Below are 23,113 nucleotides of genomic sequence, written 5' to 3'. Positions count from 1 at the left end.
TCTTCTTTCGGTTGCCCCATTTAGGGGTCACCACAGCGGATCATCAGTCTGCATCTATTCTTGTCTTTTACATTATTTTCCACCACTCTGACTGCTTTCATGTCCTCCCTCACCACATCCATAAACCTCCTCTTTGGCCTTCCTCTTTTCCTGTTGCATGGCAGTTCCATCCTCAACTTTCTTTTCCTGATGTACCCCTCGTCTCTCCTCTGTACATGCCCCAACCATCTCAATCGAGCCTCTGTCACTTGGTCACCAGACTGTCACACCTGTGTTGTTCCTCAAATATACTCATCTCTAATCCTGTCTATCCTTGTTACTTCGAGTAAAAATTGTAGCATCTTCAGTTCTGCCACTTCCAGCTCTGCCTCCTGTCTTTTAGTCAGTGCCACCGTCTCCAAACCATATCACATAGCTTGTCTCACTACCGTTTTATAGACCTTCTCTTTCACTATTGCAGGTACTCTCCAATCACAGATCACTCCTGACACTCTTCTCCACCCAGTCTGTACTCTCTTTTCCACTGCTCTGCCATACTCTCCGTTGCTTTGGACTGTTAAACCCAGTTATTTAAATTTGTCTACCTTCACCACCTCTGCTCCTTGCAGTCTCACCCTTCCACCACCTTTCCTCTCATTCATGCACATGGACTTTATTTTCCTCCTGCTGACTCTAATTCCCCTTCTCTGCAGTATGTACCTCCACCTCTCCAGGTTCATCTCAACCTGCTGTCTACTCTCACTACAGATCACAATGTCATCGGTGAACATCACAGTCCACAGAGACTCCTATCCATCACCAGTGCAAACAGGGAAGGGCTCAGAGCTGATCCTTGCTGTAATCCCACTGTCACCTTGAACCAGGCTGTCATTCCTGCTTCACACCTCACTGCTGTCACACTGTCCTCATATCCAGTGCCTCCCTCACATACTTTACTGCTACTCCCGACTTCCTCATACAATACCATAACTTGGCACCCTGTCGTACGCTTTCTCTAACTCGACACACATGCGATGCAATTCCTTCTGACTTTCTCTGTACTTCTCCATCAATACTCTTAAAGCAAACATCTCATCTGTAGTACTCTTCCTGGCATGAAACAATAATGCTGCTCACAGATCACCACCTCTCCTCTCAGCTCTGAATCAATCACTCTTTCCCATATCTTCATGGTGTGGCTGATCAACTCTACACCCCTGTAGTTACTGCAGCTCTGCACATCTCCCTTATTCTTGAAAACAAGTACTAATATACTTGTTCTCCGCTCCTCAGGCATCTTCTCGCTTTTCAAGCTTTTGTTAAACAATCTAGAAACTCTACTGCTATCTGACCTCCATGTCTCCTCTGGTATATTGTCTGGGCCAACTGCTTTTCCACTTTTCATCCTCTTCATAGCTTTCCTCACTTCAGCCTTGCTTATCCCCAGTACGTTGTGCTACTACTAAAGGAAGATTACTAAAATGAGTGCCCACCAGCAGGCCTATCTCATTCTGTAGCCATCTGAGGGAAGTGTCTTCAGATACCTAGAGATTTTCCATGGCTTGCATTGAATGCAGCATGTGATACAGCAATGGTATTTGTTGAATATCCACATGATGTAGCAATGGTGTTCATCACGAAAGGCAGTATATAAGAGAAACTGACTTAAAACAGATTGAAGAAAAAGAACATATGTGCTACTGCTGGTCTCCATTTAATAAGTCGCTTGGCCTACCATTTTTCTTCCCTGTGATGCCTCACTGATATACAGTAGGAACAATTTTGAAGGGAGCAGGCCATTCAGGCTAATTTAGGTCATCACTTCTAAATCATCTATAGGCAGCTATGGGTGAGAAGCAAACATCCAGGGATCTCTTGATAATCAGGCATCTATACACTCCCAAGTATAGTACCGCAGTACATCTTGGGACTGAGATCTTTATTATCTTCAGGGGAAGCTAGTCAATACAAAAGTGGAGCCAGGCCAGCTCAAATAGAATGGGCAACTGGGGTTGGATGGGATTTTTATGTGGAGAGATGACAGGCAGCTACAGCTATGTGAATTTCTCAGTCAACAGGTTCAACAGGTTGAAGATGGATTGTCTAAAGTTTGGAGCATAATTGACCAAGAGGGGAGTACAGGATACCCAGGAGCCATTGACTACAAAATGATGGGTAGCATGCATACTGGAGCTGGGAAGTGAAAATCAAAAGGCATAACCAGTGTGACACAGAACATTGCAGTTAGTGGAGTAGTTGTCCTCAGCTGTTCTACTCTCTGCTTCTCATCCTTCACCATCTGCCTACCACCAGATCCTCCAGCTGAAGTGGAAAGTGATTTCTTGGACATGAGTCAAGCTTCATTCTATGGAACAACTAGATGTCTGCCTAATCACAGAAGCCCTTTCCACATAATCAAAAGACTAGATAATGGAAGACATTTTGTCAACTCCAGGGGTAACCACTCCTACTCACCACAAGCAGGAATTTCACACAGCTCCATCCGGACAGCCTCCTTCAGAGTGAAGCACCAGGGCGCCTCTTTTAGATTGCCCGGGTTTCTGCAGTACGAGTGTCCGCCATTCAGCTCGGGGTAACGCACGGCCAGGTAGGTGTGACTGTGAGGGTACTGGGAATTCCAGGGCTGACACTGAAGGCCGGATTTCGTCATGCTGACTGTCCCACGGTATTCGATGCCTGTGCCATTATAGCACTTGTGATCTGGAGGAAAGAAGAGAACATGTGGGTGCCTTTGATGGCAGACTAAGAGAGCAAACTCATTACTGCAGTCATTGATGTGAGAAGAATTGTGTAGTTTATTAAGTGGTCTGTGCCAAGAGAAGATGTGGATGATATTGTGAGAATGCTTGATGCTGGAAAAGTGAGCGATGACATGGGTATTCTATCCACTAAATCATAAAGAGATGTGTACATAGAAATTTCTGGATATTTTAACGTCAGTTGTAAGAGGCTAAAGACTTCTGGGTGCTAATTAGAAACATTAGAATGGTCGGCAGGTGTCATTACACAAAGATCAAAAGGCAAAACAACCAATACCAAAATGAGAACTGAAATTAAAAGGCAAATTCTTTTCCTTTTCAGTTGAATTTAGGTCAATACACCCTTTAGAGACCATAACTGACGTATCTGGTATCTGATTGATACAGAGCGGTGGACATTCTTACTTACCTCTCCAGGGAAACTGTTGTGCAAATGAATAGATGTTAGGTAACAGTTGAAAACAGTAGTTGGTAAACACGTCAAGTCAAAACAAAAAAAAACACATGAAACATCAACTGTCAAAAAAACTAAACTGACAGCCGGCATTCATGGCAAAGCCCCTGAACTATTAACACAACCTCAGATTTTTTTTTTTGGTTTAAAAACTGTAAGCTCCAAATAATCAAAGGTTAAGCCAGGAACTGGCAAATCCACCACTCAACAAGGAAGCCCAAATCCTGCTTTCCTCTGCCAATCAATGATTTACCTCTTGCGCCCACGTCCTCCTGTTGGTGCCCCAGGGCATGGGGACGGGTGTCAATCTGGAATGCTCTTCTTTCTGAGAGATTTATGAAGTTAAATTTACAGTGCATCCAGAAAGTATTCACAGCGCATCACTTTTTCCACATTTTGTTATGTTACAGCCTTATTCCAAAATGGATTAAATTCATTTTTTTCCTCAGAATTCTACACACAACACCCCATAATGACAATGTGAAAAAAGTTTACTTGAAGTTTTTGCAAATTTATTAAAAATAAAAAAACTGAGAAACCCCATGTCCATAAGTATTCACAGCCTTTGCTCATTACTTTGTCGATGCACCTTTGGCAGCAATTACAGCCTCAAGTCTTGTTGAATATGATGCCACAAGCTTGGCACACCTATCCCTGGCCAGTTTCGCCCATTCCTCTTTGCAGCACCTCTCAAGCTCCATCAGGTTGGATGGGAAGCGTCGGTGCACAGCCATTTTATGATCTTTCCAGAGATGTTCAATCGGATTCAAGTCTGGGCTCTGGCTGGGCCACTCAAGGACATTCACAGAGTTGTCCTGAAGCCACTCCTTTGATATCTTGGCTGTGTGCTTAGGGTCGTTGTCCTGTTGAAAGATGAACCATCGCCCCAGTCTGAGGTCAAGAGCGCTCTGGAGCAGGTTTTCATCCAGGATGTCTCTGTACATTGCTGCAGTCATCTTTCCTTTTATCCTCACTAGTCTCCCAGTCCCTGCTGCTGAAAAACATCCCCACAGCATGATGCTGCCACCACCATGCTTCACTGTAGGGATGGTATTGGCCTGGTGATGAGCGGTGCCAGGTTTCCTCCAATCGTGACGCCTGGCATTCACACCAAAGAGTTCAATCTTTGTCTCATCAGACCAGAGAATTTTCTTTCTCATGGTCTGAGAGTCCTTCAGGTGCCTTTTGGCAAACTCCAGGCGGGCTGCCATGTGCCTTTTACTAAGGAGTGGCTTCCGTCTGGCCACTCTACCATACAGGCCTGATTGGTGGATTGCTGCAGAGATGGTTGTCCTTCTGGAAGGTTCTCCTCTCTCCACAGAGGACCTCTGGAGCTCTGACAGAGTGACCATCGGGTTCTTGGTCACCTCCCTGACTAAGGCCCATCTCCCCCGATCGCTCAGTTTAGATGGCCGGCCAGCTCTAGGAAGAGTCCTGGTGTTTTCGAACTTCTTCCACTTACGGATGATGGAGGCCACTGTGCTCATTGGGACCTTCAAAGCAGCAGAAATTTTTCTGTAACCTTCCCCAGATTTGTGCCTCGAGACAATCCTGTCTCGGAGGTCTACAGACAATTCCTTTGACTTCATGCTTGGTTTATGCTCTGACATGAACTGTCAACTGTGGGACCTTATATAGACAGGTGTGTGCCTTTCCAAATCATGTCCAATCAACTGAATTTACCACAGGTGGACTCCAATTAAGCTGCAGAAACATCTCAAGGATGATCAGGGGAAACAGGATGCACCTGAGCTCAATTTTGAGCTTCATGGCAAAGGCTGTGAATACTTATGTACATGTGCTTTCTCAATTTTTTTATTTTTAATAAATTTGCAAAAATCTCAAGTAAACTTTTTTGTTGTTGTCATTATGGGGTGTTGTGTGTAGAATTCTGAGGAAAAAAATGAATTTAATCCATTTTGGAATAAGGCTGTAACATAACAAAATGTGGAAAAAGTGATGCGCTGTGAATACTTTCCAGATGCACTGTATATCCATCTAGCTAGGACTATAGAGCTTTGAGCTCATAATGGCAGCATGGGGCAAAAATCTGGATGAATCCTAAACGGTTCCATCACAGGGCTCACTCACGCGGAGCCAATTTTGAATCACTAATTTACTTAACACGAATGCCTTTGCACTCGGGATGTGGGAGGAAAATGGCAGCATCTAGAAAAAAAATGTAGCCACATATGGAACAGTCTCTTTTCTCTGCGCTGCTCTTTCTTCTTTGCTTAGTCATTGACTTGTCATGTAAAACGTATTGTCCTTATAAGCTTTATATGAATTGAGAGCACAAGACCTGTATCTGCTAAAAGCCTTTACACGACTGAGAGGTTAGATGACCGCGGTCTTATTTGAAAATGGTTGTAAGTAGGGCGTGAGTTAAAAGAATCTCATGTTCAAAGTCCCCGCGAGATGGTCCTGGGACAATCTCTTGGCACAAAGTCTCATGTTTAAAGTCCCAGCGAGACGTTCTGGGGACAATCTCTTTCGTCACGCGGGACTTCTAAGTGTCTCTGTGAGAACATCACGTCTCGTCTCCCTGGTCTACCTGTCAAGATTTTTTTTTATAACAGAGAGATAAGGTTATGAATTGTTTAGGCAATGTGGCCTGGTGACTAAGGCACTCAACTGTAATGGTCATGGTAGTTGCTTTAACTCTTACAACTACACTCCCTTTGTGAGTTCAGGTGAGCCGCTTCAAGAACTCTAGAAATCTGACAATCATACTATGGCTATAAACTGTGTGAGGGATGGCCGGCCATATATTCCGGCCCCCACCTCCAAACCACCAGGTGGAGCCCTCCCAGCAGTATGGAGGCTCCCCGAATTCCAGCAGGGCCTCATGGACCATGTAGTTTTTATAAAGAGCACTGCTGGATAACATGGGGACCACTAGGAGCCACTTTAGGGAGGCTTGCGGAATGCTACGTGCCCTATAACCCGGAAGTACGTCCTAATCACATGACCAGAAGGAACGACGTGCTTCCGGGATGAAGAAAAGGACTTTTAATCTGACCCGGAAGTGATAACAAGTCATGGACTGCAGGGTTGGAACCACTTCCGGGTCAGGGGATATAAAAGGACCTTGGGAAAGCCCAGACGCTGAGCTGAGCTGGGAGGAAGGGTGGCTAAGTGTCTGGGAGAGAAGAATAGAGGATTGAGTATTGTATGTGTAGTGTGGAGTGGAGGGTGCTTACTGCACAGTATTATAATAAAAATAATAAGTTTTATACTTTTACTTAGTTTTTGGCGTGGTACCTGAGGGTTCAAGGGAGCAATAGCGCCCCCTACTGCTACGACATGCCAAAGACTGTTATGGAAAAGCACTATATAAATGTTTTTATTTTGAAATAATTTATGCTTTTGTGGCTAGCTACACTACTCAAAAAATGAAGGGAACACTTAATCATCCCAGTCTGACACCAAGTCAGTGAAGCTTCAGGTTTGTCAATCTGTCCAGTTAGGAAGTACAAGTGATTGTGAATCAATGTCACCTGCTTGGACAACAGTGAAAGTGACAACAGGTGCACTAGAGGGGCAACAGCAAGACACCCCTAAAAAGGGAATGGTGGCCACAGACAGTTGCTCTGTCCTTCTCCTTCCTGACTGATTCTTCTCTAGTTTTTCATTTTGCTAGAGCCCTTGTCACTACTGGTAGCTGATTCAGATTCCACAGGCAGTCCAGCTCCTCCAGGATGGTACATCCATACATGCTGTCACAAGAAGGTGTGCTGTGTCTGCCAGCACAGTTTCAAGAGCAGGGAGGAGATACCAGGAGACAAGAAGAAGAAGAACAACATTTATTTATAGAGCACGGTTTTATACAAATGATGTAGCTCAAAGTGCTTTACAAGATGAAGAAAGAAAAAAGAAAAATATAAAATAAGATTAGGCAATAGTAAGTAACAAAGAATAAAGTAAGGTCTGATGGCCAGGAGGACAGCAAAAAACAATCAAAAAAAAAAAATACAGAGGGCTGGAAAAAAAAATCTGCAGGGGTTCCAAGGCCACAAGACCATCCATCCTCAACTGGGCATTGTACCTAACATCAATGATCTTAATCAGTCCTCATTGGTTTACAGGCTTCATGTGGAAGAATTAGATGATGAAACGGGCCGTTACACGAGGACAGCTGCACAGGGCCGTAGAAGGGCATCAACCCACCAGCAGGACTGCTGTCTGCTCCTTGGCGCGAGGAAGAATGGGAGGAGCACTCACTGCCACTGCCCTACAAAATGATCTCCAGGTGGCTACTGGTGTGCATGTTCCTGACCAAGCACTAATGAACAGACTACATGAGGGTGGGACCTGTGCTCACAGCCCATCACCGTGTAGCTCGATTGGCAGACAATACCACAATTGGCAGCTCCGCTATTGGTGTCCCATTCTCAAGTTCACACTGAGCACATGTGACAGACGTGAGAGAGTCTGGAGACACCATAGTGAATGTTGTGCAGCCTGCAACCTTGTCCAACATGACCGTTTTGGCGGTGGGTCAGTGATGGTCTGGGGAGGTATATCCTTGGAGGGTCGCACAGACTTCCACATGCTAGGCTACAGTACCCTGACTTCTGTTAGATACCAGGAGGAAATCCTCAGAGCCATTGTCAGACCTTACGCTGGTGCAGTGGGCCCTGGGTTCCACCTGGTGCAGGACAATGCCCAGCCACATGTGGCCAGATTGTGGATGATGAAGCCATTGATGCCACTGAATGTCCCACATGTTCCCCAGACCTGAATCCAACTGAGAACCTCTGGGACATTATGTATCAGTACATCTGACGCCGCCAAGTAGCGCCACAGACTATCCAGGAGCTCACTGATGCCCTGATGCTGGTCTGGGAGGAGATCCTCCATGACACCATCCTCCCTCTCATTAGGAGCATGGCCAGACGTTCTCAGTAGTGCATACAGAACTAGGGGTAGGCACACACACACTACTGGGTCATATTATGAGTTGCCACCATGAAATTCTCAACCTGTGATTTCAATTTTTGACTTTGATTTTCGGTGTGATGTTGAATCAGCCCTCAAGTGATTTTGGTTTCCATTGACCGTTGTAACATCATTTTGTTGTCAACGAATTACACAGGTTCACTCAGTAAATATTTTCCACTTTTTGAATATTTTGTTCATCGAGGATGTTTGATTTAAGCCTTCCCATCATTTTTTGGAGCAGTGTATCATTTCAGCATTACATTTCATAAGCACACCATAAACATAAAATTGTAATTCTTGGCTTTATTATCCACAGAGACCACTACTGCTGACCTAACAGTTACAAATTAATGACAAGAATAAGCATAAAGAAGAAATCTATATAATGTTTATTATTTTTTTTTTCTTTAACATGCTGGTGCTGAGGACATTTTTTGGCAGAAAGAGAATCCGGTACTTCAAGGAGACTTCCTGTTCTTTGAGTGACCCAGACGGTCCAACAGCGCTCTCCTCCATCTGCACATTCCTTCATTTTTCCTCCTGCTGCAAGCACATGCTGCTAGTCTTACAGAGAGAGCAAAAGTGCATAGTGCCCCCTGGGCAAGACTGGCATGCTGGGAAGGTTAAGTCAGAGATGTCTGCGTAAGAAATGAATGATCTGGATTTTTTTTTCAGGTCTGCCCATCAAAGTTGGCTGGAGTTGAGCAGATCCTGGGAATATGTTGGAGCAACACCCTGGAAAAGGTGATTTTGGTAAGGTAGCAAGTGATAATGGCACTCACTATAGATTAGAATGACAGTCTGCTGTAGACAGAAGAAACATGTCAACCAGACATCATGGTGGAATACACAAAGTGACCTTCTGGTCTGCTTTTGAGAACCACCACAAGCTAGCACAAAGCCCAGACACATTTTCTGTCTCTCCCAGCATGCCAGTTCCAGACTCCTGACAGCCACCAGCAGTATTTTGCCACAGTAGCAAACAATTGTATCCCATCATTGCAAAAACATAAAAAGGCATTGTCCTTACTTTTGTTGATTGGCTCAGCTATGGGAATGCCGATCCTCATGCAGGTAGCTGCTTCGGGACTCTCCGGGAGAGGAAGCTCATCACAGTTGGGCAGCTTCAGTCTCATCAGGATGATGGGGTTGGAGCGCGCAATGATGTACTCTGTCTTGCAGAGGTCATTCTCTAAAATCTCACATTCATCCCGGCAAAGGTCGCGGGGCTTGGCTACCGCTAGCGTCTCGTCGCAGAATGGGAAAGCAAAGTGACAGAGAGAGGGGATGGCGAACTGGGAGCAGCGATCTGACAGCTGGTTGGATGTGCCGATCATGGTGAAGGCCGCTGTAGGGTGAAAGTCAGGGAAGGGAAAGGAAACAAACAAAAAAGAAAGAAAGATGTTGTTAGCGAAATCAGAATCTGTTCTGTTGGGCAGGAAGTCACCCTGCTAAATTTGACAAACAGATCAATGTTGTGGTAAAAAGTCGCTTCTTCTACCTCAGGGTGATTAATAAAGTCAAGCCGTTTCTGTTGTTTAATGACTTGTAAAGCTCATTCACGCGTTTATCACGTCTCGTCTGGATTATTGTAATGCCCTGTATGTCGGGGTATCCCGTGTGACACCGTCTCGTCGGTAGCTGGTGCACAATGCATCTGTTAAGAGTTTTGACCAGCAGAAAAAAAAAACAAAAGAGGTATGACATCACTCCGGTGTTGGCCTCTCTGCATTGGCTCCCTGTTAGTTACAGGGCAAATTTGAAGATTTTAGTGCTTGTTTTTACAGCCCTACCTGGGTCATCTCCACCTTGCTTAGCTGATCTCCTTGTTCCACATTCGTCAGCCAGGCAGCTGAGGTCATCAGATCAGCTTCTGCCTACTGTCCCACTGAGGGGCGAGCGGGACTATGCGGTGACTGCTCCTAAACTGTGGAACGGTGTGCCCCTCGCAGTAAGGATGGTTCCCACAAGTCATAGTTTTAATTTCACTAAAAACGCACAAAACGCACTTTTATTCACTTGCTTTTTAGCTTTGAGTTTGTAAAATTTTCTATCCATAGTGTTTATACTCTGTTTATAATATAATTATTTATGTGGTATGTTGGTGTATGTGTGTTTAAGTATGGATAATGTTTTCTATCTATCTATCTAATATATATATATGTTACGGCCAAAACCCGAAGTTCAGCCAGTTCCCGAATTGACCGGCCATTTCGCATTTTGGCCGCGAGGTGTGGCCAAAGTCCGAATTACTAGAAATGACCAGCATATATGCTACTTTGGCCGGCCATTTCGCGAAGTGGCAAGAACTCCCTGGTCAAAATCCGATGTGCTGATGTAAGACTGTCCGCTCAAGGCGCGAAGATGCTTAAAAATTTTCAGATGCAGATTCAGAAGTGAGTTTTCCATTCTGCACGAGAAACTGCTCAAGGCAGGTCTTGTTCAGCAAAGCGGACGCCACTTGAGACGGCCTTCCCCTCGCCCAAACACTAACCTTAAGGTCAATAAAATAGGTCCCTGATGTTAAGTCACTATTTTATTGCTAAAATGATAACAGAAATGTGAAATCTACTTATATACCTGATCTTAATTATTGTGAAACAACCAAGTGGCGTCCGCTTTCTGAACATGAGCCGCCAAGGCTACACTCAACGCAATTGCACTACTAAGTGCGCAACAAATCGCTGCTCATGCCTTTTTCCTTCCGACTTTGGCCGATCGCCCCATGCCATTTCGCAAAGTGGCTGGCCAAATCCCGAAATCGAGGAAAAGATCGGACATTGGCCGGTCAATTTACAGTGACATTGGCCATTTCCCGCTTTGGCCAATTTCAGGTTTTGGCCGTAACATTTGTTTATATATATATATATATATATATATATATATATACTGTATATATATATACACACTGAAAAAAGTATAACATTGAGGTTTTTCATAAATTTTCTCTTTCAAACAACGTGGATTGGGCAGGTGAATTGTCGAATTTGGGAGGGGGGGGGCCTCCTTGCTTTCAGTTTGAGCTGGGCAAGGTGGAAAAAATGTAAAGTGAAAACCCATAAATGCAAATTCTGATTTTCATACTTGTGAGGTTGTGGACATCCTGTCAACATGATCGGCAAATTATAGCACATTCCTTAAAAGAACAGCTGAAGTGAGTGATGGGCTTGCTAATGATCTCAGGGTCGGGATGGTATATGTAGAAAGAAGACTTACTGTATTTATTGTTCCAGTGCAGCAAAATTAAGTTCAATGTGATAAATAATAATGATAATAATTCTTTACATTTATATACAGGGAGATTCACTCAAAAGAGGCCCCAAATATTCTGTTGTAACTCCCATTAGGTTGAAGCAGTCTGAACCAAATAAATACGCTCTATACCTTGACATCTGTGTAATCGATTGCATTACATGCGATGCTGGAAGTGGTATTCCGTTTTCTGTCAGACACATTTCAACGCGACGCTCCATGTTCCTGATTGTATCGGCAAACGTCTTGGAGGGCTAGCAGCAATTTCACGTTTGGATGTTTTCCTTCAAATCTTCCACAGTGTTGTTCTGATAGACTTTTCCGTTGAGCAGACCCCAAAGGAAGAAGTCTGGTGGTGTCAGATCCAGTGACTGTGGTGGCCAAAGCCCCTTTGAGATGACCCTGTTGCCGAAGAAGGACTCGATTTCTGTCATGCTCCTTGCCGATGTGTGACACGTTGCTCCATCTTGCTGGAAGTAACCTTCTGTTAACTCACGATCATCCAGTTAATTCTGACGTTGCTTAAACGAATTGGTGACCCAATAGGTTTGCACCATGAAGATGCGCTGCTCAATACTGTACACCACCGTGCTGATGAGAAGTCGAGTGACTGAGTGAAGGGGTACGAGCGGGTGGCATGCATGCAGAAGTTGTAAACAGAGGTTAAACGTCGCAACGGCTGTCTGGTGCCTACCTCATCACTTCGACACAGGGGCATCCTGGCTTGTTAAAAACTCCATATACTGAGGAGCACATTGCAAGTTGTTTCGTTCAGACCTACCGAGAGTTAATATAGAATATTCTGGGCCTCTTTTGAGTGAATCTCCCTGTAGTTCTTTTCTCCCTGCTCAAAGTGCTTCAGTGATTGGGGAGCCACTTCAATCCACCTGGATGATGCGAAGGCAGCCACGTTTGCACCAGTATGCTCACCACACATTAGCTGTTAGGTGGTGATGTCGTGAGAGAGAGACAGACAATTATTACCAACTATGGAAAAACTTGTATGTCGCACCTTTCAAGTTATTGGCAAATTGAGAAAATGATGTCGCCCCTATAATTAACAATCTCTAGATTTCATTTTTCCGGAGCTTCACATACACAATATTGTTTTTTTCCTGAGTCAACAACACCTGCCATTTAAATCACGTGATTCCAATCCGACATTTTCATTGCCAGGTGGTCTTTCCTCATTGGTTAGTGGAGTTGCTAGGTTTTTGTCTGGCAGCATGTAAAATACTAGCTTCTGCCATCATGCTATGACCAGAATGAGTACTCCTTTGGCCATCACCACTAGCTTATAACATCAGGAGAGCCCTAGTAACTCCAAAAACTAAAAGAGAACTCAATTTTGAGCACTGGAACAGTGGGATCCACATTCAGACCACAGGGTCTGCTGGCCTCACTAACACCTCATATCACTATTTTCAAAGCCGGTACAAGAACATAATTGTTGTTATGGGATCCTGTCTGTTTGCTAGATTCCACCTTCCTGATCGGATTTCAATTTAGCAGCACAAACGTCTTTGCCCAGGATGCTGATTCAATCGGTAAACAAGTGCTGTCAGAAAGTCTAATTTTTTCAATTATTCAAAGTATTCAATAATTGCAGAGCTGCTATATTGTTGGGTGTATGGAGATGGTAAACGGCACTCACCTGTTATCTGGTTTTCAATCTCGCCTTGCATTTGCAGAGAGTCCACGTATATACTGCGATTGCCAATGAAACGGGCACAGGCGATCCCTCTGTAGGGCTGGCAGAAGCCGTCTTCTTCATACTCATCCCTGTAAAGCAAAGAAAATCAACCAAGATCTTGATTCCAAAGTTTTCTTTGATTTACAACCTGTACTTACTTATTTGTATTCTGCTAGCACATTGCCTTAGTCCATTAATGAGGAGAACACCATGTAAACCAGGAAACACCGCACATTAGATAAACTGGTAACACAAAAATGGGGGCTTACCATAGTGCAGCGTTTCTCAACCTTTAAGTATTTGCGACCCGAGTTTTCATAACAGTTTTAATCGCGCCCCCCTGATGTTTTTTTTGAAAGGAGCCCACTAATACCAAATTGTTCTTTTTTATATAATGATATATCTTAGATGCATATTGTATTATACCTACTTAACTTTTATCGCCATTTATCAAACTATATTTATTTTTCTAGTATCAGAATGTAGTTTAAGTTAATTTGTTTTGGTTTCAGTAGATGTATTTTTCATGTTTTCAATTCTTGTTTTCTTTTTTTCACATCTTCACACCCCCCCATTTTGTTACTTCACGACCCCCTAGGGGGGCCCGCCCCACAGATTGAGAACCACTGCCATAGTGCATCAAGTAGTAGCTGCACTGCGGGTTGCGCCATTATAACTGTGGTGTTTGGTAGGCTTTAATAACATCAGGCAAAGGCTTTGTTAAGGCCTCGTTACGTAACAGTAAGTGATTAACAGATGCACTATGGGTAAACCTGGTTCTAAAGTGGCATTGGTTCTTGTTAAATCTTCATAAGACCAAACAAAGTGTTGGCCAAGGTGTAGTTACTGTATGTGGCAGTGCCTGCCTAGTCGATTCACTGTTCTGTAGGGGTCTCTGATCCAAAGCGTTCTCACAAGTCTTATTAACTACATCTTGTCTGAAGAAGGGGCCTGAGTTGCCTCGAAAGCTTGCATATTGTAATCTTTTTAGTTACCCAATAAAAGGTGTCATTTTGCTTGACGTCTCACTACATCCATAAGTAACACGGCACAACACCTTAGTACTAACTCCAAACAATAAATACATTTTTTGGTGTAAATATGTATTATCTAACTGCCTTACCTTAACCTGTCTTGTTTCTATTTGTCTGTTTTATTTCATTCTGTCTGTTATCAGATGCAACTGAGAAGGCAAATTTAATGTTTTCTTGTGTAAACATGAAGAAACATTAAACCTTAAACCCTCCCTCCAACCCAAAAATGATATTTTTTGTATGTGTTACTTGCGCCATATACTTTGTAACAGTTGCAGAGAAAGATGTTTAATCTCATGTTTTCTTAAAGAATTACATAATGAAAGATTCTCAATAGGTGACCAGTGCTGGCCAGTGTCAAATACTGTGAAAAAAACGTCCTTGTAATAATGAAAAGAAAAAAAAAAAAACTCATGCTACTTGTGCTGAAAAATTCACATGCCACTAGCTCAAAATGTGCAAAACGAACGCTTTTTTGTTAAAAATGAATTTGTAGTAACTAAGTTAACACTAAAGTCAAAGACTCATGGCAGTGACCCCCCTCTCCCTGTCATTCACTGGTCAAGAGTGCTGTCTTCAAATCAAAAAGCCACTCCCATGAGTCTTTGGATTTAATGTTTTACATACCTGCTGATCATTCAGGACGTAACTACTTAACAACATTTTAGAAAGAAAGAAAAAAAATTGTTTTGCACATCTTGAGCTAACTGCGGTGGGTTGGCACCCTGCCCAGGATTGGTTCCTGCCTTGTGCCCTGTGTTGGCTGGGATTGGCTCCAGCAGACCCCCGTGACCCTGTGTTCGGATTCAGTGGGTTGGAGGATGGATGGATGGATCTTGAGCTAACGGGCGGCATGGTGGCACAGTGATAGTGCTGCTGCCTCGCAGTTAGGAGACCTGGGTTTGCTTCCCGGGTCCTCCCTGCGTGGAGTTTGCATGTTCTCCCCGTGTCTGCGTGGGTTTCCTCACACAGTCCAAAGACATGCAGGTTAGGTGCATTGGCGATCCTAAATTGTCCATAGTGTGTGCTTGGTGTTTGGGTGTGTATGCCCTGTGGTGAGCTGGCACCCTGCCCAGGATTGTTTCCTGCCTTATGTCCTCTGTTGACTGGGATCGGCTCCAGCAGACCCCCCCGTGTAGTTAGGATATAGCGGGTTGGATAATGGATGGATGGATGGATGGATCTTGAGCTAGCAGCTGTATAAAAAACGAATGGATTACACCACATGAGTAACTTGAGATGTTTTTTTTTATCTTTCTTTTGTAAATGAACGTTTTTGCCACTGCCAAGTGTTGGTCACCTATTGATTCCGTTCTGTGAGAATGTCTCTTTTTTACATTCTCGGAGAAAACATGAGATTAAAGATTTTTTTCGGCCATCACTACAAAGTATATGGTGCGAGTAACAATAAAAAAAATAATCATTTTTGAGTGGAGTATTCCTTTAAGGTCTTGTTATATAACAGTAATAATAATAATAATAATAATAATACATGTTATTTATATAGCATCTTTCCCATATTCAAGGCACTTCACAGAAGAATGGCAGTGTTTACAGTATATAGCATTGTACTAAACCAGATAAATAAATACAAAAGTGTAAGACAGTAAATTCAGAGAAAAACCTAAAGACAACATCATTGATGGTCTCGCACACACACACACAGGTTACATTAGCATCTTGACAGAGAAGTAGACTGAGAGAAGGGTAATAAAGTCAAGTAGAGCTAAAAGCCTTCCTGAACAGATGAGTTTTGAGTTGTTTTTTAAAACAATTCATGGAGTCAGCTGACCTGATTAATTTTGGTAGGTCATTCCAGAGTCTGGGTGCTAAACAGCTGAAGGCCTTGCTGTCACCCATGGAGTGTAGATTAGTGTGGGGTACAACAAGATTGCCAGAAACAGAGGACCTTAGTGGGCGGATAGGCACATAGTGATGGAGAAGGTCACTGATGTAGTTTGCCACAAGGTTATTTAAGGCTTTGTAGGTTATTAGTAGGATTTTATATTCGATTCTGTAGGACACAGGGAGCCAGTGAAGACGGAGCAGGATGGGTGTGATGTGCTCGCTGCTGCTAGTTCGAGTAAGGACTCTTGCAGCCGAGTTTTGAATAAGCTGGAGCTGTGATATAAGATTAGAAGGGGCACCTGCCAGTAGGGAATTACAATAATCGATGCAGGATGTGATAAAAGCAGGGACAAGTTTCTCAGCGTTAGAAAAGGAGAGGAAGGAGCGAACACGGGATATGTTACGGAGGTGAAAGTAAGAAAGTTTCTTAATGTGGTTTATGTGGGTGGAATAAGAAAGGGAGGAATCAAAAATGACACCAAGATTCTTTGCAGTAGAGGCAGGTCTGATGAGATCACCGCCAAGATGGACTGGGAAGGACCTCTTTTTCTTAAGTAGCGATTTAGTGCCAATTTGCAAGAGTTCAGTTTCGTTGCAATTTAATTTTAAAGAGTTCTGCTCCATCCAGGTTTTAATTTCACTGAGGCAGGTTGTGAGCTGAGAAAGCTCTGATGAAGTTCCACTTTTAACACTGAAATAGAGTTGAGTATCGTCTGCATAAAAATGATAACCCAGTCCAAAGCTATGAATAATACGGCCAAGGGGAAGCATATAAATACAGAAGAGAAGAGGGCCGAGGACAGAGCCCTGAGGGACTCCCTGTGTGACTGGCGCTGAGCTGGATCATGCTGTTGCCAAAACAGTATATACTGTAGCAGCAGGTTGGCTGCTGAGGCAGGTCCAGGGACAAGATTGAGACGTGTAAGCTAAGGGAGCGCCCTTCGGGAATACGCAGAGGGGAGAGCAGAGTCTGAGTGTGGCTGGCGTTCTGTCAAACCAGGCAACCTACGAAATGTGCTCCAAAGCTGCTCTGCGCATGCGCGGTATACATCTCACCTCATACGTCACCAAACCCATGAATCTGTGCAACCTTAGAGAAAAACATTGGCGGATGGAGAGTAATACCATAAAAATCTTACATTCATTTCAACATGTAAATATCTGCATGTGCGCACTTGTTTTGCTGCAGAAGCAGAAGTCATCTGAAATGGCGTGCTTTGCGTGTGAAAACTTTCATTAAAACTAGTTATCCGATAACGGCGTGCAGCATCTACAAATACAGAGGGGAAAAATGGGGAGAATATTGTAAAAGCTTATGTTCATTACAAGATCCTACCTCTCAGGTCGCACTCAGTTTGTTCAGCTTAAAACTTTAACATCCCAACCCACCGCTGTTACTTCAGGTGGGCTCTGTCCTGGGGTCCCTCCTTTTCATTATTTACCTCCTTCCCTCAGTAATATCTTTTGTACATATAACATTAGCTTCCACTGTTACGCTGATGACCCCCAGCTCTATCTCACTAGCAGACCTACTGCTTCCTTTCCACCCTCCTCACTTATTGATTACATAGCAGAAATCAAATCCTGGTTTTCTTCACATTTTCTTAAATTAAATACAGTAGTGACAAAACTGAGATTCTCCTCATTGGTACAAGATCAACATTATCCAAAACTGATCATTTTTCATTTGTAATTGATAATTCCTCTGTCTCCCCTTCCCCACAGGTGTCATCCTTGACAGTACTTTATCCTTTCAGTCCCACATCAATAACGTCTCCCGGTCTCCATATTTCCACTTGTGTCACATTAATCGTATTCGCCCCTCCGTCACGCCCCACACCACTGCTATCCTTGTTCATAGCCTTGTCACTTCTCGTCTCGATTACTGCAATTCCCTGTTCTTTGGTCTTTCTCGCAAATCTCTTTATAAGCTTCAGCTGGTCCAGAATTCAGCTGCCCACATCATTACTAGAACCCCCTCTATTCACCATATCACTCCCGTTTTGCAGCAGCTTCATTGGCTTCCAGCTCAGTTCCGCATTCAATTCAAAATTCTCCTGTTAACTTTTAAGGCTCTCCACAACCTCGCCCCTCCATATCTGTCTGACCTCCTCCATGTTGCCATTCCCTCCCGCACCCTTAGATCCTCTTCCTCCATCCACTTGACTGTTCCCTTTGTCCATCTTACCACTATGGAGAGCAGAGCATTCAGAACTCACTGCCATCTGAGCTTAGAAATATTGAATCATTCTCACTTTTCAGATCTAAACTTAAAACTCGTTTGTTTAAGACTGCTTTTTCTCTTTGACTACAACTGCTCTGTCTGATTTTAACTTTTATATTTTACTATTGTTTATAATGTGTGTTTCGTCTATTGTTCGGTGTCCTTGAGTATTTAGAAAGGCGCCTACAAATAAATAAAATGTATTATTATTATTATTATAACTTTTGCCATTTAAACATGTGATCATTTGCATGTACACACCGGTTTGGCTGCACAAAAGTCAAAGTGTACAAACAAATAAAAGTTTTGCCCCTGTTATTGCAGGTTCATTAAATGCTGTTTTCGTTTCTTCTCTAGTCTCCAAAGCCAGTCTGCTCTTCTGCCGCTCAAGGAGACGGTTTCTTTACAGTGTGCTCCTTATATACAGTAAGACTATCAGATGTGTTTTAAGGACTCTGGGTGTAAGAAGTGGCCCCATCTGAAATATGTACGCTCTGGGAGCATGTTTTGATAAGGCATACTTGTCAGTTGAGTTATACTTCCTTTAGGTGTGTGCTGAATAATGTAATTTGTAATATAAATGTTGGGCAGCTGTTTAAAGACCTGGTGAAGTTGAGTGTTCAATCCAGGTGGTTCGGTGTGTGGTGGGCACAGTGCACGCTCCCAACCTCTCTCTGTGAATGTCCTTGAGTGGCCCTGCCAGGGCCCGGACTTGAACCCACTCGGACATCTTTGGAGAGACCTGAGAACAGCTGTCCACCTGTGGCGTCCATCTAACCTGACACAGCCTGAGAGGATCTGCTGAGAAGAAAGGCAGAAAACCTCCAAATCCAGGTGTGTGGAGCTTGTCGCGTCTGATCCAAGACGACTCCAGGCTGTAATTACATTTATCGATTTATTAATTCTGATTCTGTAAAAAGGCAAATGTCCACCTGGGGTCTGTCTATCTATCTAAAGTTGCTCCAACGAAGTACAGAATAAATGGCCTGAATACTTGTGTCAATGTGATAGTGTGTGTTTTATTTTTAATCAATTTGCAATTATTTTCTATAACCCTGTTTTTGCTTTGCCATTCTGTGGTATTGAGTGTTGCGGGAATGTGGGAGGAGGAGAGGAAGATGTTGGGAGCGTGAGCTGGATTGGGACCCGAGTGCAGCAGGTTACACCTCAGCACCACACTGGAACAGTGGGGTCCTAATGTGAGGAAAATAATTTTAAATAATAATTTTAGTATAAGGCTGCAACATAATAAAATGTGACAACAGTGAAGGGTCTGAATATTTTCAGAATCCACCATGTGCCCTACGGGTTACACTGCTCGATTCTAAGCGTCACAGTTACTTTATTTAAACAAACAAAGCCTTTGCTAAGCTCTCGTTACCTGCTATAGCAGCAATGACTAACAGATGCACCAATGCAGCCCCTATTCAAAAGTCAGTCTGTCACTTGATCAGGGTCATGGGGGTCCTATCCCAGCTAGCATGGTGCATGAGGCAGGAACAAACCCTGGATAGGGTGCCAGTCCATCACAGGTCAAGCACACACACACACACGCAGACCCCAACTGCACACTTGGGCGAATTCACCTAACCTGCATGGGACGACACTGGAGCACTCGGAGGAAACCTAATGCAGACACAGGGAGAACATGCAAACTCCATGCAGGGAGGATCCGGGACACAAACTCTGGCCCGTTCTAAAGTGTCAGTATTAAATTTGGATCATGTTCAAAAGTTTTAGTAATACATTTGGATCCCTAAGCTTTTTCCATTTCTAACCTGCTTATCCATATCAAAGTCACAAGCAGCTTGTGCTTAGACCTGACATCATTCGGTGCAAGACTGTAACTAAATGGGATGCCAGGCCACAGCAGAGCAGACTCACCCACACAGTCACACTCAAAAACAAATCAAAAAGACCCGTACAGTCTTCAAAATGGGGCTTACACTTAGAAGGTGCAGTTTAAGGAAGAAAAGTGCAAACTGGTACTGTGAAGGACACCACCCAGGGACTGGCAACCCAGCTGAACCTGTGCTAAGAACCTTGCCTGGCCGGGATGCCCACAGTGTGAAAAGACAGGGGGAGACAGCTTGCGCAGGACATTGTCTCCCCTGGAACGCTAGATGGCAGCAGTATCACTACAGATTCCCACAGCACATGTTGGGATTTAGAGTTTGTCGGCTCAGCCCTGTTGGGTTCTCTGGGTACTGCCAGGGGACGCTAAGGGGATTAGTTTTCAGGCTGCACCTCACCTGGAAGTGCTTCCGAGTCACAGCTTCAAAACACCGGAAGTGCTTCCTGGTGTCACATAAGAAGAGCAGCCCCAACCAGAGCCAGAGTCACAAGGTGGAGGACAAACCTTGCAAGGAGCATTAGCACAGGAAAGAGACGACAGTGTTGCCTGACATAAAAGTGTGGTTGTGGTGTGGGAAACACTTACTTTGGAAAGCGTTTCACACCAATAAAATCCTTCCTGTACATAGTGAACCTGTGACTGAGCCTTTCTGTTGGGAGCCTGAGGATCTGCAGCGCCCCCTGGGGACCACAATACACAAGTCTTATCAAGTTGGCTGTCATGAGTGTATTATGCAATGAAACTTGAATGTCTCTTCAAACAATTGACAATAATCCATCCATCCAGTATGCAACCCGCTATATCCTAACTACAGTGTCACAGGGGTCTGCTGGAGCCAATCCCAGGCAACACAGGGCGCAAGGCAGGAAACAAACCCCGGGCAGGGTGCCAGCCCACCGCAGGGTGCGCACACACACCCACACCCACACACCAAGCACACACTAGAGACAATTTTGGATCGCCAATGCACCTAACCTGCATGTCTTTGGACTGTGGGAGGAAACCCAGGCAGACACGGGGAGAACATGCAAACTCCATGCAGGGAGGACCCAGAAAGCAAACCCAGGTCTCCAAACTGCGAGGCAGCAGCGCTACCCACTACGCCACCGTGCCACCCCCAATTGACAATAATGCAATACTAAAATATATATAAAATAAAATGCATACTTAACATGCAACACATATCCTAAATTTCCCCATAGGATTAATAAAGTTATGTAATCTAATCCAGTCTAATATACAGTATATACAATATGCAGCAAAGCATGAGGGCAACAGAAACATAAAGTTCAAGGACGACACCACTGTGACAGTCACAATGAGGAGGTAAAACACCTGACTGTACAGTATGGTGTGGTGCCATAGCTACAGCCTCTCCCTGAATGTCGACAAAACAAAGGAGGTCAATGCAGAGCTCAGCAAGAACAAAGGCAGCCACGCTACACTCCACATCAGCGGCTCCTTTGTCCAGACTGTTAGTGGCTTCAGGTTCTGGGGTATCCAGATCACAGATTACCTTTTGTGGTCAGTCAGGGCCTCCTGTATACTCAAAAAAGGCTCAGCAAAGGCTTTTTTTTTTTTTACATTGAGAAAGCTAAAGTGCTTTGTGGTGGGAACCAAAACACTAGTTAACGTTTACTGCTGCACTATTGAAAGTTCCCTGACCAGATGCATCACAGTGTGGTTTCGCTTTGGTCACCTGACTTGCCAGGATTGCAAATTCCTCCATAATTCTGTCCATAGGGCTTCTAAAATCATTGGGGCTGAGCTTCCACAACTTCATACCATCAACTATCATCTATCATCTCGGATGACAGCCATCTAGCTCATCACGTGTGTTTTCCCTTCTGCCTTCTGGGAAGAGCTACGAGATCCTCAGCACTCACTCCACCCGCTTCAGGATCAGCTTCTTCCCCTCAGACCATAAGGGCACTGAACCCCCAGTAGTTTGACCCTACTTGCCCTGCACTGTGTTCTGTACCCACCTGCTGGTTTATGTACGTTACTTGTTTTAGTTACTGTATTTATTTATTTATGCTGCTTATTCATTTACTATCCATGGTACAGTACCTGTTGAAGAGAAGCAATAGAATCATTTTAAAATATTTGCTATCTCCTGCGGTGTGTGTACTTTCAGTGCCTTCCTCCGTATTCATGTGTGTCTGAATGTCTCTTCACCAGTGCTCTCTCTGTCAGGCGCGTTCCTGTACAGCCTTCTACTCTGGAGGCGCCTTTCTCGTCTCCTGTCCGGTTTTATACCTGCCATCTTTGAAGGCGACTCTCTCAGCAGGCCTGCTATGCGTCTCACACTCGCACTTCCTTTTCTGTCACGTCACCAAAGCCAAACTGACCAATCAGATCGCTCTAAGGGACCAGACACACAGGACTTAGTTTTTTTTGTTATATAGTAGACTAGCTGAAATACCCGGCATTTTTTTAAACTGTTTGAGAAAAATATAATAAAAAAAAAAAAAACAACAACTTGACAGATTTTGTTTTGTGGTGTATTTATACGTTTTTACATGCAATTAAATTAATATTATTATTAATAGGTTGATTTAATTCTATTACCACTACAACAGTGTTACAATAAGAATAATGCAAGATGAAAATATATTTAACAAAAACAAATATTAAATGATAAACAAATAATACTACGGATTTTTCATGATATAACTGTTGGTTGCTTTTATGGAGCACACCAGAGACGTTCCGAGCATCAACTGGATAATAACCTCCATACAATAGCGCAGGATTGTTACAGTCTGCTTTATATATAAGATTAATCTTCGGCTACTCTTATTAATTTGCTGTATTTATTTGTACATCACCACAACTGTGGCATGAGTGTTTCACTATGTGCTTGCAATGTACGTGGCAATAAAGATCTGTAATCTAATGTATTTGCAAATATTATATATATTAATCCACACTGTGTGTTATGTCTCAATATTTAAATTCTTATGTGGGGATATTCAAAATGATATTCAAATTATATTGAAAATATTTTAATTCAAGTGTGAGGATACACAATGCAAAAATAGCTATAA

At 43.6% G+C, this 23,113-nt stretch overlaps 1 protein-coding gene across 2 annotated transcripts in view; it reads right to left on the bottom strand.

The window, feature by feature from the left end:
• ror1 (receptor tyrosine kinase-like orphan receptor 1) overlaps nucleotides 1-23,113 on the bottom strand; it is a 336,235-nt gene that overhangs the window by 28,438 nt on the left and 284,684 nt on the right. For both annotated transcript variants that reach the window (XM_051932708.1, XM_028810949.2), the window contains exons 5-7: nucleotides 13,064-13,191; nucleotides 9,188-9,505; nucleotides 2,455-2,700 (exon numbers count right to left, since the gene is read on the bottom strand). In XM_051932708.1, coding sequence (XP_051788668.1) covers nucleotides 2,455-2,700; nucleotides 9,188-9,505; nucleotides 13,064-13,191 — 692 coding nt within the window. The remainder of the gene's footprint in view (nucleotides 1-2,454; nucleotides 2,701-9,187; nucleotides 9,506-13,063; nucleotides 13,192-23,113) is intronic.

This window comes from Erpetoichthys calabaricus, chromosome 10 (assembly GCF_900747795.2).
Source record: "Erpetoichthys calabaricus chromosome 10, fErpCal1.3, whole genome shotgun sequence".
In the NCBI taxonomy this organism is placed as follows: domain Eukaryota; kingdom Metazoa; phylum Chordata; class Cladistia; order Polypteriformes; family Polypteridae; genus Erpetoichthys; species Erpetoichthys calabaricus.
Note: the sequence above shows the minus strand (reverse complement) of the source record. Positions and strands in the feature narration are given on the sequence as shown.